Raw genomic sequence first — 15,223 nt, 5'->3', positions numbered from 1 at the left:
TGCAAAAATAGAAAATCCACTGTCGAATTCAGCATTGGCATGTGGGCAGGGGATGGGAACGAAGATTGCCCGTGGGGGAACAGGGTCTGACACATCTGTTCATGCTGCTTTCCCTTCCAGGGAAGGCAGGGATTGTCCCACGGGGAGGATGGGAAAGGGGTCGTGGATTTCTCTCCACAAAGAACAGAATAACCTGATCCTGCTGAGCTTTGGTGCTGCCAACCTCCTCCTTTTCCCCCATCCTCCAGTAGTCCAATATCAATCCCATGTCCTCCCCTCCAAAGATTGTGCAATGAGGCTGCTGGGCCTGGGGTAATTCTCCTGATGGACAGAATCACAGGTTGAAAGGATGAGTTTGGGCTTTTTTTTGCTGTTTTCTCCAGAACAAGGTGTGTTCATATAATTCCCAGGCTTGCATCAGCTCAGCCAGCACGTATCTGCATGTCCAGGCAGAGCTCCTGCAAAGTGAGAGCTGTGAGCTCACAGGATCTGTGTGAGAGGAGCAAATTGGAATTTTTTATTTACATTAGACCCCTCTCCACATCATGAGCTGGCAGTGGAGCACAGAGGAGGCTCAGCTTAGCACGTTCACACTTCCCAGCACAGCTGAGTTTGCTCTTTTAATGGGCTCCCTGGCCTCTGCTGAGGATGTATTTGCTGTTGCCAACCTGACAAACAAATCTCAGCATCTTGTTGCTGCTTCCTTGGATAAATTGGGAAAAGTGAGGTGAGCTTTGGGGACTTGCTAAGGAAGAAGGCTCCTGAAAGAAGGATTAGTGACAGGACAAGAGGATATATCAGGAGGAATTTCTCCATGGAAAGAGTTGTGAAATATTGTTAAACATTGCAAGGGGCTGCTCAGAGAGGTTTGGAGTCCCCATCCCTGAGGTGTCCAAGGAAGACTGGACATGGCACTCAAGTGGGCATCGGTCACAGGCTGGACTCGATGGTGTTGGAGGGATTTTCCACCCTCTTTGACTCTGGGATTTTGTGATTTATGTCGGGAAGGCTCCCTCAGGTGCCATTCCTGAGGGACCACGGCGTGTCCCTCACTGCAGTGTCACACATCCATCACTGCAGTGTCACACATCCGTCACCCCATGTCACACATCCATCACCCAACCCTCGGCACACACCAGCCCTCAGCACCTTCAGCACCGCTGTTCCATTTCCTTTAATTAAATTCCGACATTACACCACCGTATTTCAGCCGCTTTCATCGCTTTCTTTAGCGGCGGCGGCAGGAAAAAGCAATTACTGTTCATCACAGCCGTGCCAAAATAAATTTACAAGTCACTGCTTGGGTTTGCTGTTTTAGGTGTGGGGGGTGGAGGGACCCCCCCCTCTCGGGAAATATTTCATGGATCTGGAACCTGGTCCTGCCTGAGGTTCTGGCAGAGCTCAGCAACCGAGCAGCGATGATGGAAATGAGTGTGGGGGTGGCAGGTGGGTGGGAAAGGGACTTTTCTTGGGAGAAAGGCCCTAAAAGTGCCAGAACTCACTGGGGGTGAGTGAGGTGGGAGCTGCTCCAGCAGCATCCCCACACAACGATGGGCCAACCCATCATCGGGACCGGCTCAGATGCCGCAGATGAGGCAGCTTCTGCCTTTTGCTTTCCCCATTTTTTCCCCTTTTCCCCGGTCCTGAGGGAGCAGAGCTGCCGCTCCCTCAGGGCACGGCGGGAGCGCACACCGTCCCTGACCTTCTCAACATGGCGCCCACCCGCGCCCTTTCCCCACACACCTCGTGCCCTCCCCAAGATGGCGGCGCCAGGGGCGCGCGGGGCCCCTCCCAAGATGGCGGCGCCGCTTCCCGCCCGCGGGGCGCTTCCGGCGGGGCCTGGCGCGGCCATGGCGGAGCTGACGGACGCGGAGCTCCGCAAGGAGCTGCTGGCGCTCGGCTACCGCCCGGGCCCCATCACCGCCACCACCCGCAAGGTCTACATCAAGAAGCTGGGCTGCCTGCGGGCCGAGGTGGCGGCGGCCCGGCGCAGCGGCCGCACCGCGCCGCCCAGCCCGGGCCGCTCCTCCGCAGGGCTGCCGCAGGCCTCGCCCTCGCGGCAGCGCTCCGGCTTCACCGGCGGGGCAGCCCGTGAGAGTGAGGAGGAGGATGAGGAGGAGGAAGAGGAGGAGGAAGTGGGGCGGCCGCCCGCGTCCCGCTGGGCGCCGCCGGGAGAGAGCGGCGGGCAGGCCTGGGGGGACCCGCGGGGATCCCCGCCGGGCCGCGGCGGAGGCCTCAGGGCTGAGGGCGGCCTGTCCCGGGACAGCCTCGGGAGGCTGAGCCCTTCGGAGCAGTGGGGGACGACTGTGGAGAGAGGGGGCGGTGGGCTGGGGGCGTCCCTGGCTGGGCACGGGGGGTTCGGTTCCCCCTCGCAGTGGGACACGTCCGTAGAGAGGAGCGGCGGCCTGGGGGCGGGCAGGGCCGGGGAGCTGAGCTCTGCTCAGTGGGACACATCCAGAGATGTTCCAGAGCACGGCCGGGGGCTCAGCCAGGGGCTGGGGGCGACCCTCGATGGCTTTCGGGGCTCCTCACTGCAGTGGGGCGCCTCAGAGAGGAGCGGGGGGCTCAGCAGTGGCCTGAGGCCGACCCTGGACAGGTTTCGGGGCTCGAACTCCACATCGCAGTGGAGCCCCTCAGCAGAGAGGAGCGGGGGGCTCGGCAGCCGGGCTGCCTCGGGGTTGGATGGGCTGGGGGCGCTGAGCTCCACACCCTACTGGGGCTCCTCGGCAGCCTCCAAACCCCTTCCCAGCGAGGAGAAATGCAGGAGCCATTGGGGGACATCAGGAGGGGGGATCGGGGTGCAGAGCTCCCGGGGTGCAGCGGCAGAGAGGAAGGGACCCTCCTCCAACACCTGGTGGAGACGGGAGAGCGAGGTGACCCCCAGCACGCAGTGGGGCTCCTCAGCAGCGCCAGGGAGGTTCAGCAGCTTTTTCAGGAGAGGGAAGGAGGAGCTGGCTACCAGCATAGGGAGGGAGGCAGAGCAGGAGGCGGGCAGCCGGGCTGGGGGGCTGATCCGGCGCTTCCCGTGGCGAGCGGCCAGCGAGGGGGGGGCCCGGAGTGACCCCGCGCTCGGCCCTGCTGCGCTCGGCGCCCAGGCAGCAGCAGGAGGGAAGGAGGAAAGGGTTGGAGTATTACCTGTCCCAGTTCCTGTGCCTCGCCAGCCTCGTGCTGCTCCTGATTTTTCTGGGCATCCTGGTGGTGAAGATGGTTGGGTCAGGCTGGCTGGACGGGACAGAGGAGAGATGTACGTGCACTGGTTTAATTCTCATTTAACTTCATTCCTCACCTGTTGTCCTCTTTCCCTTTCACATTTATCATCCTCACTGCCATTACCTGACATCTCTGTTTCTGTCCCTCTTCCCATCTCCCCTTTCCTGTGGGAAACCTTGTAAGTCATGGGAAGCAAATCAAAAGTTTGCTTTTACCAAACGAGTTTGGCCTTCACTCCCTCAGAGCCCTGGGGTTTATGTGGAGTGCCATTCCTGCTGGGCCAAGGATGGATTTTATGGAGCCTGCTAGGCCAAGGATGGATTTTATGGTGTGACACGATGTCTGTGTAGTACCTGGGGTGTGTTTTTGATGTTCCTCTGCCAGCACGGCCCTTCCCAGCCTTTATTCTGTCCAAGGGGGAAGTGCAGCAGATCAATTCAGCACTTAAGGTGTGGCAGTTTCTTTTTCAGTGAGAAATGAAAAGGGGTTTCCCCAGCAGCTGGAACAGTTGGAAATGGGGATATTTCAGGCTTTAAGCTGAACAGAGAAGGGTGTGGGGCTGTTTTGGGAAGGTGCTGCTCCTGAGCCTGGGCACACTGTGCCCTTGGTGTGGCTGGGAAAGCTGCTGCAGTCCCAGAGCCAGGATAAAGCTGCCCATTGTCACTGGCTTGTCCTGTTCAGCTGTGACAGGAGCTGTGGAGGCAGGAACGCTGCCCTGGGGCAGCACAGGGCACCGGGATGTGCTGCAGGAGCTGTTCAAGCCCTGCAGTCCCCCCTCCAGGAGGGTTCATTTCCCTCCCTGGCTGTGCTGGGATATTTCAGGTGACCTGACACAGCACTGGAGTGTAAAGATCAGCCTGAAGTTTCTCCTGAAACAGTTTTCACTCCCTAGCTGAGGACATTGATCAGCTCCATCCTTGGTGTGTTTTTCCTCAGGGCTGCTCCCAGAGCAGCTCCTGGAGAGGCTGTTTGCATCTCATGGTGCTGCCAGGGGAAGATGAGGCTTTAAGTTGAGCCTGCTTTTAAAAAGATAATTATTTTCTTGATCAGAGCTCTTGTTTGCAGCCAGCTAACTCATCCTCTTCTGTTTCCTAGTTAATCTCTTGCCTGTGGATTGTGACAAAAGCACGGATGATGTAAGCATTTATTTATTTATCCTCAATCTTGTGAGCTCTCACAGAACAGTGATTATTCCAGGTATTCAATTCCACCCATAACAGTATCACTGTAAAATGATTAATTCTATCGTTTTACAGAAAAATTGGGACTTGATGAGTTGGAATTAATGGGCCAGATTAAGTTAGGAGTGTGTATGAGACTCTAAAAGATAAAAATTTAAATTCCCAATTATGTGAATCAATTTCTTTTTAACAGTTGTACCAGCAGTGGTATTGGTTTGCAATAAAGCTGTTTTCAGCTTTAACAGTACAAGATGTAATCCAGCTAATTCCCTGAGCTCCACTGTGGAGTGCCTGCACAGCCCTGCTCCCTGTCAGGATGGATTTTTGGAAAAGCTGGGGCTGCCCCATCCCTGGAAGTTCCCAAGGCTGGGCTGGATGTGGATAAAATGCAGCCTGGGATAATGGGAGGTGTCCCTGCCCGTGGGATTGGATGAACCCAAACCATTCCCCATTTGGATGGGATATTTGGAATAATTCCTTCTCTGTGAGTGTGGGGAGGGGCTGGGATGGAATTCCTAGGGAAACTGGCTGCCCCATCCCTGGAATTGCCCAGGGCTGGGTTGGACAGGGCTTGGAGCAGCCTGGGACAGGGGAAGGTGTCAGGGGTGGAGCTGGGTGAGCTTTAAAGGTCCCTCCAACCCAAACATTCCATGAGGAGGAGGGAGCAGGTTTCCTGTTGGATTCTGGGTTCTGCTGTGCTGGGAGGTTCTGGAGGTGATGCATCCATCTGTGGTGGGTCTGAGGCTGGTGCTGCAGCCTGGGCTGTGGGTTGGTGGCACTTTATAGAATCCCAGAATCCCAAACTGCTTTGGGTGGGAAGGGACCTTAAAACTCACCCAGATCCTCTGGGCAGTGACTTCAGAAGATGCTCTGGGTCTCTTGTGTGTGAGATGTTCTCTGCTCAGGGGATTAGGTTGGAGCTGGTGGTGCTGTGGGTGTCTGGAGCTGCACTCCCACTGTCCCCATGCTGATGTGTGTCCCTGTCTGTGCCCTGCAGTTCTGCCAGGCCAAGCACAAGGACGTGACCATGGCTGTGCTGCACGAGCTCTACAATTACCTGTCTGTGCAGGCAGGTGAGTGCCAGCACCCCCCAGCCCCTGCTCCCTTCTGCCCCACCCTGGAGGGGTTTATTGGAACAGGCAGTTCCAGGGAATAGGAAAACAAGGAAAGATAAGTTTATTTTTATTCTGAGTGCTGCTTGGCTAATGCAGTCCTGTCACCCTACCTGGGTGAGTGGGCCTTGTTTGTACTTGAAGTGTTGGGAGTTTCAGGTAGGATTGGTTTGGTTTGTTATTCTTCTCTACCAACAGCTTGAAATTGTCTTCAAGATAGAGCCAGGAGTGTAAACTAATCTGTTCTTACACATGAAGTGACCTAAGAAATTGTAATTTCTGCTGAAATGTGGTGGCAGATGTGTGAGTGCCTCTCCTTTTCCTCACCACAGAGTGGGACAGGTTCTCTGAGATGAGAAGCTGACCCAGCACAGTCCCTACTCCAGGAATAAATCCAGCCCACACTGGTATTTTGGGTGGACTGTGTTGCTAGAAATCCACTGTCTGAGCAGGGACTTGTTCAGCAAGATTCACAGCAGTGGTGATCAGTAAAAGGGTTTCAGTTCCATTTTCTGCATTTCAGACAACAAGGCTGAAGCCTTTGGATACTGAAGCTGCACAGAACTTGTAAATCTTCTCAAATCTGACTTCAGATTTCCACCAGATTTACTTAGCACATTTGTTTAGTCAACTTGGTGAGGCAAGATTTAGAGGATTTAGTGCCTTGCCAGCATTTCTCTGCCTGGGTTAGAGGCAGAGCTGTGATTTCAGCTCCTTGGAGGCATTTTGAGCACTGATCATTAGCTCCACACCTGGTACCTGGTGGCAGCTGTGGTTCTGTGCTCTGCAAGGGGCAGGAGCAATACTTTTCCCCCTCATTGTGTGTTCAGCAGCTCTGAAGTGTCAGCTTTGATTGCCCTTATCCAGCAGCAGCAGCTCTGAAGTGAGAGGTTTGATTGCCTTTATCCAACCTCCGTGCAGTGGCTGAGCATTTTATTAATAGTCATAATCTGATCTGCCTGCAGTATAAATCTCACCCTGGAATCATTTTGCTCAGGGCTGGGGCTGATTGGAAAAGAGAACATTTCTTGGTGTACATTCAGAGCCTGGTTCTAAACTGTTCAAGGGCTTTTTTACAAATATAATTTTTCTATTTGACTTTTTTTACCAGGTAATTTTGAATGTGGAAACCCTGAGAACCTAAAAAGCAAATGCATTTGGGTTAGTGAGGCAAAGGATCACGTGCTGGTGAGTGGGCTCTGAGCAGCTTTGTTATAACCCAGTGCTTAGTCTCTTATAAAGCAATAAATAATAGACACTAAAACAATTCACCATCCATTTTGCTTCCTCATCCTGCTTTGATTCCCTCCCCTGTCTCTTGCTTCCCCTTTGGCCAGTCCTGTTCTCAGCAGTTCTTCTGAAAATCATTTTCTCCTCCATCTGTGATTCACCCCCTGTAAATCTTAATGGTTTGTTGTTTCACTGGAGCCATCAGTCTTGTGCAACCAGAAATTTCCCTGGATTGAGGGCTGGGCAGAAGGATTTTTCTCTGCTGCAGAGTGTCAGGAGACAGACTGCTCTGATCCAGCATTCCATTTCTTTCCTGGTAACCTGTCAGTAAGATTATGTTGTATTTAGTGGTTAGCCCTAACAGTCTGGGATGGTGTTATTTCACAGAGTTCTTCATGCATCATCTCCCCAGTCAGAAGACTTTAGGCCAGGCAGACCTTCAGGCTTAGTTCTCCTCCCTCCAGTTTGCAGAATCCTGATAAGAATTAACCTGGGGACAGCCCCTGTGGAGTGAATTCTCCCACTGCTGTAATGAAATCATGTTGTTCAGTATTTGAAATGAATGGAGGACTAATCTTCTTATGGCTTCCTTTGCACAGAATGTAACTGGCAGTTCCACACAGAAGTTTAAAGCTGCCCTGGACTGGATACTGAACAGCAACAAGGACTTGGGAATTCGGTGAGCAGAAACCTTCTGTGTCAAAGTCAGGGATCTGCTGGTACTGAGCAGCAGCAGGGATTTGGGAATTGGGTGAGCAGAAACCCCCTGTGTCAAAGTCAGGGATTTGCTGGTATTGAGCAGCCACAAGGATTTGGGAATTGGGTGAGCAGAAACCCCTGTGTCAAAGTTGGGGATCTACTGGTACTGTGCAGCCACAAGGATTTGGGAATTGGCTGAGCAGGAGCCCACTGTGTCAAAGTTGGGGATCTGGGTGTTGGCTGGGTGGAATTTGACAGGGTCAGTGGTGCCCTTTAGCTCCCAAGCTCGTTAAGCTACAGCAGATAGGCTGGTTTGTCTGTGGCAGAGCTTGCTGGGCACACTTCCAAAGGAAAAGCACAGCCCTGCAGCAGGAGGGGAGCTGAGCTCCCTCCTCATTCCCAGCCCAGGCTGTGGCACTGTGCCCAGGGATGTGTTGCAGGTGAGATGGGAGTGGGGGCTCAGGGCTGTTTGTGCCTCCTGTGGGGTGATCCTGGTGTCCTGCCCACAGTCCTGTGCCTAGAGCTCTTCCTTAACTTGCCCACCTGGTCACTTTTCCCAGGATAACCTCTCTCCAGAGCACTTGTGCTATTTGTGGAGCTGTGTCTTTGGATCAGGGGGTTATTGGCCAGCAAAGCCCTGTGTGCAGTGGGCGCTGTCACCCACACTTTGGGGTCCTCTGGAGCAAGTCCTGAGGAGCAGGAGAGGGAAAGGGATGTTGAGTGATACCTGCAGTGCTGGTTGTGTCTGGCAGAGCACAGTGAATCCCAGAATTACTGAGGCTGGAAAATCCTTCTGGGGTCACCAACCTGTGGCTGACCCCCCCCCCCCAGACAACCCCACCAGAGCACTGAGTGTCAGACTTCCAGAGACGGCAATTCCACCACTTTTCCAGTCCCTGCCAGTGCTGACCACCCTTTCCATGGAGTAATTCCTCCTGGATGGATGGTCTGACTGATGTGGGTGCTGCTGGGTCACTGAGGGGGCATTTCTCAGATTCCATCCTTGAGAAAGAACAGCAATACTGAGTTTTGAGGGCAAACCCACGATACCCAGCCCACAACCTACAGAAAGAGTGTTACCCAGAGTCAGCAGCCATCATCACCTTCCTCTGGGAAGCGTGGGCTGCCTCCAGTCTGCTCAGACTCTAAAGCCTTAACAGTTGTTTGCATTTTCACGTTGCTAAATGTGTCTCTGATTAAGTGAATTGCAGCAGTCGTGGTGCTGGGGTTGGTGGGCCAGGCTTGTAGGAATTCCCACTGCTCCATTTGCTCTTAAATATTTCTGCAGCTGCTGCTGTGATCCCCGGATCAGACAGCATCTGCTGCTTTGATTCCTGGGGTGTGCAAATTCCCAGGACAGGGCACAGCTTCCTCAGGGGCAGGGTTGGATTTGTAGGTGGGCTGGGATGCAGAGTTTTTAAATCTTGTATTTTTATACTCCAGCACATTTCCAGTCAGAAGCCGTGGGATACAATATCCTCCCACTTTTTATTTTGTTAATTAGCAGCTCTGCTGGCTGGTCCCCAAACAGCTCTGCTTCCCCAGAGCTGGTGTGGCAGCATCCCCAAAACCCTGCCCCTGGTATTTTTAGCTATGAGATTATTTTTTAGTTGCTAGTCTGAGAGGCAGGACTGAAAATGAGCTTTGCACTGGGTGATTCTGCTATATTTGTTTTATATATTTCCGTGGAATTTGGGTTGTAAATAAGCCAAAGGGGTGGGAAACTCCTGCAGAGCCCAGGACTGGGCTGAGCTCTCTGTAATTTGTGAGCTGTAAATTAAGCAAACCTCTTTGTCTAATGGGTTTTTCATAATCAGGAGCCTAAAAACTACAGTCCCCTTTGGTCCAGCTCCCCTGGATCTGAGGATCCCCTGATGCCTGTGAGCTCTGGAATGGCTCAGTGTGCAGTGAGCCTGGCTTTGGGAGCAGCAGTGCTGCAGAGGGGGCTGGGGGCTCTGTGCTGGTGCTCTGTCACCCTTTGAGCTGCTCCTGCTCCCAGCCTGGTCCCACAGCTCCCAGTGCTGGGGCTGAGCAGTGCCTCTGACTCAGGGAACGTTTCCATCTCCGTGCTGGGAGCTGGGAATCCAATTCTGAGTTTAATCTTGTGCACGCTGAGAGGGGCTGTCAGAGAGGCAGGGCAGGGATTCTCAGTGTGCCAGTGGGAGCTGCAGCCCTGCTGCCTTCCTGAAGCCACAGCCATCCCTGGCTAAGCCAGTCCCAGCTAAGCCAGTCCCCAAATGTGGCAGGAGGCTGTGCTGGCTGCGGGGACATTTCCTGCTGCATCCGCAGGCTGTGTTTTCTCCCTGCCTTGATTAAAGACTGCAGTTGCAGCCTGCTCTCCTCAGTGAGATTTTCTGCCTCTTCCCCTCAGGTTGAAAGGCAGGGACATGTCAGAGCCAGTTTCCAGTGTGGAGGAAGTGTTCTGCCTGGAGTCTGCTCACCCCCAGATGGGGCTGGGCTGCCGCTTCCGCCGGGCCGTGCTCACGGCCATCACCAACGTCTTCCTGTTCTTCTGGGGTAAGTGGCTGCTGGGGCTCAGCTGCCCCTGTGATCACACATTCCTCAGCCACAGGAAATACCTAACTGAGGTGAAATAAATCTGCTGATGAGTTAATGTCTAATTAACCTTTGTTCTGGCAGCACGGGAGACCCACAGCCTTCCTCTTGTGCTGTGAGTGCTTAAAAGTTGCTTTAAATCAGGCAGCTGATGAGCTCTCTGGGCATTCCTCAAGTGCCCATTATTATGGGCTGCAGAATAAGTGTGTTAACTTACCTTAAGGAGTCAGTTTTTCTTTTTTTCTTGCTCTAAGCTCCCAAGTCCTCCTGCCTCTTTAATGATGACTTGTAGCATTTCAGGGTTGGAGGTTTTATTGGAATAGTCTGTCACGCCTCAGCTGAGACAGAGGTTTTAGCCAGCAAGGTGATAACGAGAGCTGTGTGACTGCAGGAGCTTCTAATCCAGCCTGACAGGGAGGGGGTGACAAGGGACACTTCTGTTTATTGCAGACACTGAAGTCCTACTGGAGGCACTGGAAGTGCTAAACCTTCCATACACATCTCCTGCATTTTGGGCTGCCTCTGAGCCCCAGGCTTTATTTCCTTGTCCAGCAGCTCTCCATGAAGCAGTGAAACCTGACAGTTTTCCAGAGTGATCCTGGTGGGGGAGGCCTCTGGGATTTGCAGAACTGGGGCTCTGTGGTTGTGCTGAGGTTTCTTTTGTGAGGGCAGCTCCATGCTGGGGCTTCCACCTCATCCCACAGCCACAGGTGCTGCTGTGCTGCAGGGGGGCAGCACCCAGGGGATTCTGGGGGACAAAAGGAATCACTGGGATTCAATTCCAAGCAGGGTCACAGTGTCAGAGCTAAAACTGCATCCAGCAAGCAGACAGCTGTGAGTCCCTGAATTCCCTTTGTTTTTATTCCCCCAGGTCTGATAACCCTTTGGGGGATCCTGCTCTACCTCCGGTACCGCTGGCGGAAGATGGAGGAGGAGGAACAAGCCATGTATGAAATGGTGAAGAAGATCATAGGTAGGAGCTGAGGGAGCCCAGGGAGCCCTGCTCTGCTCCCTGCAGGCCCAGCCCTCACTGCTGTGTCCCCCTGTCCCCCAGCTGTTGTCCAGGACCACTACAAGGAATGGGAGAGGAATTTGGAGCGTTACCCCTACGTCGGCATCTTCCACGTCAGGGACAGCCTGATCCCCCCTCAGAGCAGGTGAGCTGGTTCTGGGCACTCAGTTGGGCTGGAAGCAGCAGGAGGGGCTTCAGCACAGCTCCAAAATGCATCCCTGGAGCTGCTCTGCAGGATGAGGCTGGAGCCTTTGGGTTGGGGAAGGCTTGGACACAGCTCAGGCTGCAGGTCAGTGTGCCAGCCCTGGGGCTGGTACCTGTGCAGTGCCACAGGTGTGATGTCACTTGTGGTGTGTTCTTGTTCTGTCCAGCAGTGCCTGGATTTGGTTTGGTATGGTTTGGTTTGCTTTGCTTTGCTTGGACCTGGAGCAGCAGATGTCCTCTGCCCTTTCCCAGCCATCCCAGCTGGCTCTCCCAACCAGACCAGAACAATTCCCTTGAGCTGAACAGGATGTTGGGGCTCTTCTGCAGTGATTGTGTGCCTGGAAAGGGGCCAGGTTGAGTTGTGCAGCTGGGAAGGGAGCTGGACTGAGATGATTTTGGTTTGGTGTTTCCTCAGGTTGGGTTTGGTGTTTCCTCAGGTTGGTTTTGGTGTTTCCTCAGGTTGGTTTTGGTGTTTCCTCAGGTTGGTTTTGGTTCTTTCTCAGACAGGAAGTGTGCTTGAGGTCATTGCCCTGTGGGTGGTGGGGCTGAAGGGCTGCAGGGCTGGATCCTGGTGCTTTGCTCCATTTCTGCTGGGTTATTTCTTGTGTTTTGGTTAAATGGCACTGCCTTGTCCTCCTGTGAAGTCTGAAACGTCCTCCCTCTGTATCAGACACAGGATTCCTTTTCCTACAAGGGATGACTGCAGCTCTTTGAGCCATCCCTGGGTGTGAGATGCTCAGAACTGCTGGATCCAAAGCTGGGGTGAACATCAGGGTGTCCCCCTGGCTGAGATCTCTGTGTGCATGACAGGGGAGGGCAATTTACTCATCGAGTCCCTTTGCAGCACAAACTGAGGCAGAAATTCAGGGCACTGACTGAGCCTCTCATCTTCCCTCCAGGCAGGATTTATGTGGCCATGCCCTGGCCTGAAATCTCTAAACCAGCTTTTGTTTGATGCCTGCACAGGGAACAGGAGGCAGCCAGATCCACAGGCACAACCACCTTGGAATCCTCATTTCTTTTCTTGCTGTTCCTTGCAGAAAGAAGATGAAGAGGGTGTGGGAGAGAGCAGTGGATTTCCTGGCCTCCAACGAGTCGAGGATCCAGACAGAGTCCCACAGGGTGGCAGGGGAGGACATGCTGGTGTGGAGATGGACTCAGCCCTCCTACCTGTCAGACTCAGAGCACTGAGGGCAGCAGCAGGAGCAGCCATGGGTCAGGCTGGGGCCATGGAGCCTGTGCAGGGCTCAGGGCCTCGCTGGTGGTGGGAGGAGCAGGGCCTGGCCTGAGGGTTGGATTTGCACGGCTCTGTTTGCTCTCACTGAAACTCTCCACACACAAACGTTCAGGGCAATACTGGCTTGGAAAGAAGATGGGCTTGAGCTGGTGGGAAGCTGGAATTGCACCAAAGTGAGCCTTCCACAGAGACCTGGCTCCCGTGGCAAGCAAACAACAACCTGCAAAGAATAACTGCACACCCCTCTGGAGGGCTGGGGGTGCAACATTTCACCTCAGTTCTGCCAAGGCCAGCTGGTGGCAGAGCCCATCTGCAAGAGAAACATTTCCCATGGAAACATTAGGGTGGCAGTGCAGGCGTGTCTTTGTTTGTGTTTGTTTCAATCAGTGCAAAGGCAGCGAGGAAGCACTTGCTGCTTCCCAGCGAGGAAAAAATGTTTTGTGTTGGCTTCATCCATCCAAAATTGGGGAGAGGGGGAATTGGGGGAAGCTGGGCCTGGAGAGAGGGGGAGCCTGACGTGCCTTGGTGGTTTGGGCTGGGCTGGGGGTGGTGGAGGAGAGTTTGTGACCCTGTTACACTTTTAAGTCTGCAGTCTGTGTGCTTTATTATTTTCTGGGGGCGTGGGGGGTGGGAATTTGGGTGGAAAATAAAGGATATAGGAAGCTTCTAAAGGTGCTTTCCTGTGGCTGCAGGAGGGCTCTGTTGGTGTTTGAGCTGGGCAGCTGCAGTGTCTGTGTTTGTGTCAGAGCAGGGATGTGCCAGCTCTGGGACTGGTGCTGTTCCGGCAGCCCCCTGAGGGTCCCAGGAGCAGCCTGGGTCCATCCCAGCCCTGCTGCATCGTATCTCGTGTCTGTAATCACTTGGTTACTTCAGCTTCTCTTTCTGTCCAGCAAAGGAATGTTTGTTTCCCAGGAAATGGCACCAGTGTGTGGCAGCACACAGGAGCTGCTGCTCTGCTCTCCCCTGGGCTCTGCAGCAGCTCCTGAGGCTGCAGGACCCAAATCCTTTGCAGAGTGAAGCCAGCAGTGATTTGAGCCCTGCAGCCCCTGGATGTTGTCCTGGATGCTGGGATTGCTCCTGGGCAGGTGCTGCCACTCCAGGTGTGTTCCTCTGCTCACCTGGCAGAGTCTGCAGCTCTGGGCACCAGGGGTGGAGCAGAGCTCTCCAGGAGATCCTTCCCATTAAATGGGGAATATCCTGCGTGGGGTGGCTCTGACCCCACATTTTGGGGTGTGGGTGTTTGGGCAGAAGACTCAACAGCTCTTGGAGGCAAGGACCAGCCCCTTGCACTGTAATAAATAAAGGCAACCTTGATTTTTCCTAAATGTATCAAGATCATCACTGCTGCCAGAGAAATTCTCTCAAACACTGGTGCCTCTGTTCTCAAACCTTTATTAAACTCTTGCTGGGGTTTGGGTGAGCTTTTTTAACCGTCCAGGCATTGCTGTCATCCTTTTGTATTAAACCTGGTTTTGTAGAACAAACTTCAATGGCTTGGTGCTGTTTCTATGTTCCATTTAGCTCTGTAAAAAATCAATATCAAAAATAAATTTATTACCAATAATTTACTACTTTTATTTGTGCTCAGACATCACAGACTGCCCCAAGTGCTTTTTCTTGGATCAGGTTGAGTTCCAGCTTCTCTCAGGTTCTGGGGAGTGGCAGGAGTGGTTTCCCCACTGCTGGGGAAAGGGGTGACTCACATTGGATTAATTCATCTCTTCCTGTGGCTGTGGGTGGCAAAGGGGATTTCCAGTGGCACGGGAAGGGGGTGGCTCTGGCCAGCTGCAGTTGCTGAGGTTTGGGAGCAGAAGGGAATCAGTGCACGGCTGATTCTCCTCAGATCCCACGTTTCTGGTGGGATGCTTTTACCCAGGTGAGGTTGCTAAGTTACAGCTGGAATGCATTCCAGGTTAGGAAATGGTGCTGCTTGCAGCCATTCCGTGTGCCAGGGGCTGCTGCTGTCTGTGCTGGTGGCTGTGACTGTCACCCCACGTGTCCCCTGTTCCATCTCCCCCCCAGGGCAGAGCAGCCCCATTCCATGCCAGACTGCACTGGGAATTCCAGCAGTGCCAGCACTTTTCCTGGGAAAAGCAGGTTCTGCCCCCCTGCCCTGCTCCCCTCCCAGCCCCCACTGCCAAGCAGAGCTGCTGGGGGCCCTTTCCCAATTTCCTGCAAAGTAAATTTCTATAATTAACCACATTTCTATAAATAGCTTCTCCAGTGGAGCTGTTGTGTGCCCTCCCTGTCAGGGAGGAAATGTGGCCCAGCCAAAGCAGCTCTTTATCTTTTCCTCTCCTGCTTCCATTTAAAGCCCTTCCCAGGGGATGTTTGTGCTGCTGACACACAGCTGATGCTGCACCTTACTGATGGGCACGGGGCCAGTGCTGGAAAGGGCCAGGGGAGCTGGGGGGAATGGGACAGGGACAGGGAGTGAGTCCTGCCTGGAGCTGCTCCTTCAGCACAGCCCCATCCATGGATCCATCCATCTCTCATCCATCCATCTCCCATCCATCCATCCATCCATCCATCCATCCATCCATCCATCCATCCATCCATCCATCCATCCATCCATCCATCCATCCATCCATGGTGGGGACATTGCAGTGCCAGTAATTAGTTCCTAATTAGCACAGCTTTAATCCCAGGTGATGTTCTCTCCCCTCAGTGCTCTGCTCATTAGCAGAGGCTCTGGAATGATCTGTGCTGATCCTGCCTGTGCCTGACACCCCATGATGGGCACTGCCAGGGAAAGGTGGGCACTGCCAGGGAAAGGTGGGCT

At 53.7% G+C, this 15,223-nt stretch overlaps 1 protein-coding gene across 1 annotated transcript; it reads left to right on the top strand.

Moving 5' to 3' along the window:
- The first annotated feature begins 1,804 nt into the window (after positions 1-1,804).
- On the top strand, positions 1,805-14,005 carry LEMD2 (LEM domain nuclear envelope protein 2). The gene is given in 10 exon segments (XM_056511483.1): positions 1,805-3,044; positions 3,046-3,244; positions 4,306-4,346; positions 5,389-5,464; positions 6,615-6,691; positions 7,333-7,412; positions 9,804-9,949; positions 10,860-10,961; positions 11,043-11,145; positions 12,245-14,005. Coding segments are annotated over 10 exon segments (2,169 nt in total). The 5' UTR covers positions 1,805-1,850; the 3' UTR covers positions 12,396-14,005.
- Positions 14,006-15,223: the final 1,218 nt, after the last annotated feature.

Source organism: Oenanthe melanoleuca, chromosome 26 (genome assembly GCF_029582105.1).
Source record: "Oenanthe melanoleuca isolate GR-GAL-2019-014 chromosome 26, OMel1.0, whole genome shotgun sequence".
Taxonomy (NCBI): domain Eukaryota; kingdom Metazoa; phylum Chordata; class Aves; order Passeriformes; family Muscicapidae; genus Oenanthe; species Oenanthe melanoleuca.
Note: the sequence above shows the minus strand (reverse complement) of the source record. Positions and strands in the feature narration are given on the sequence as shown.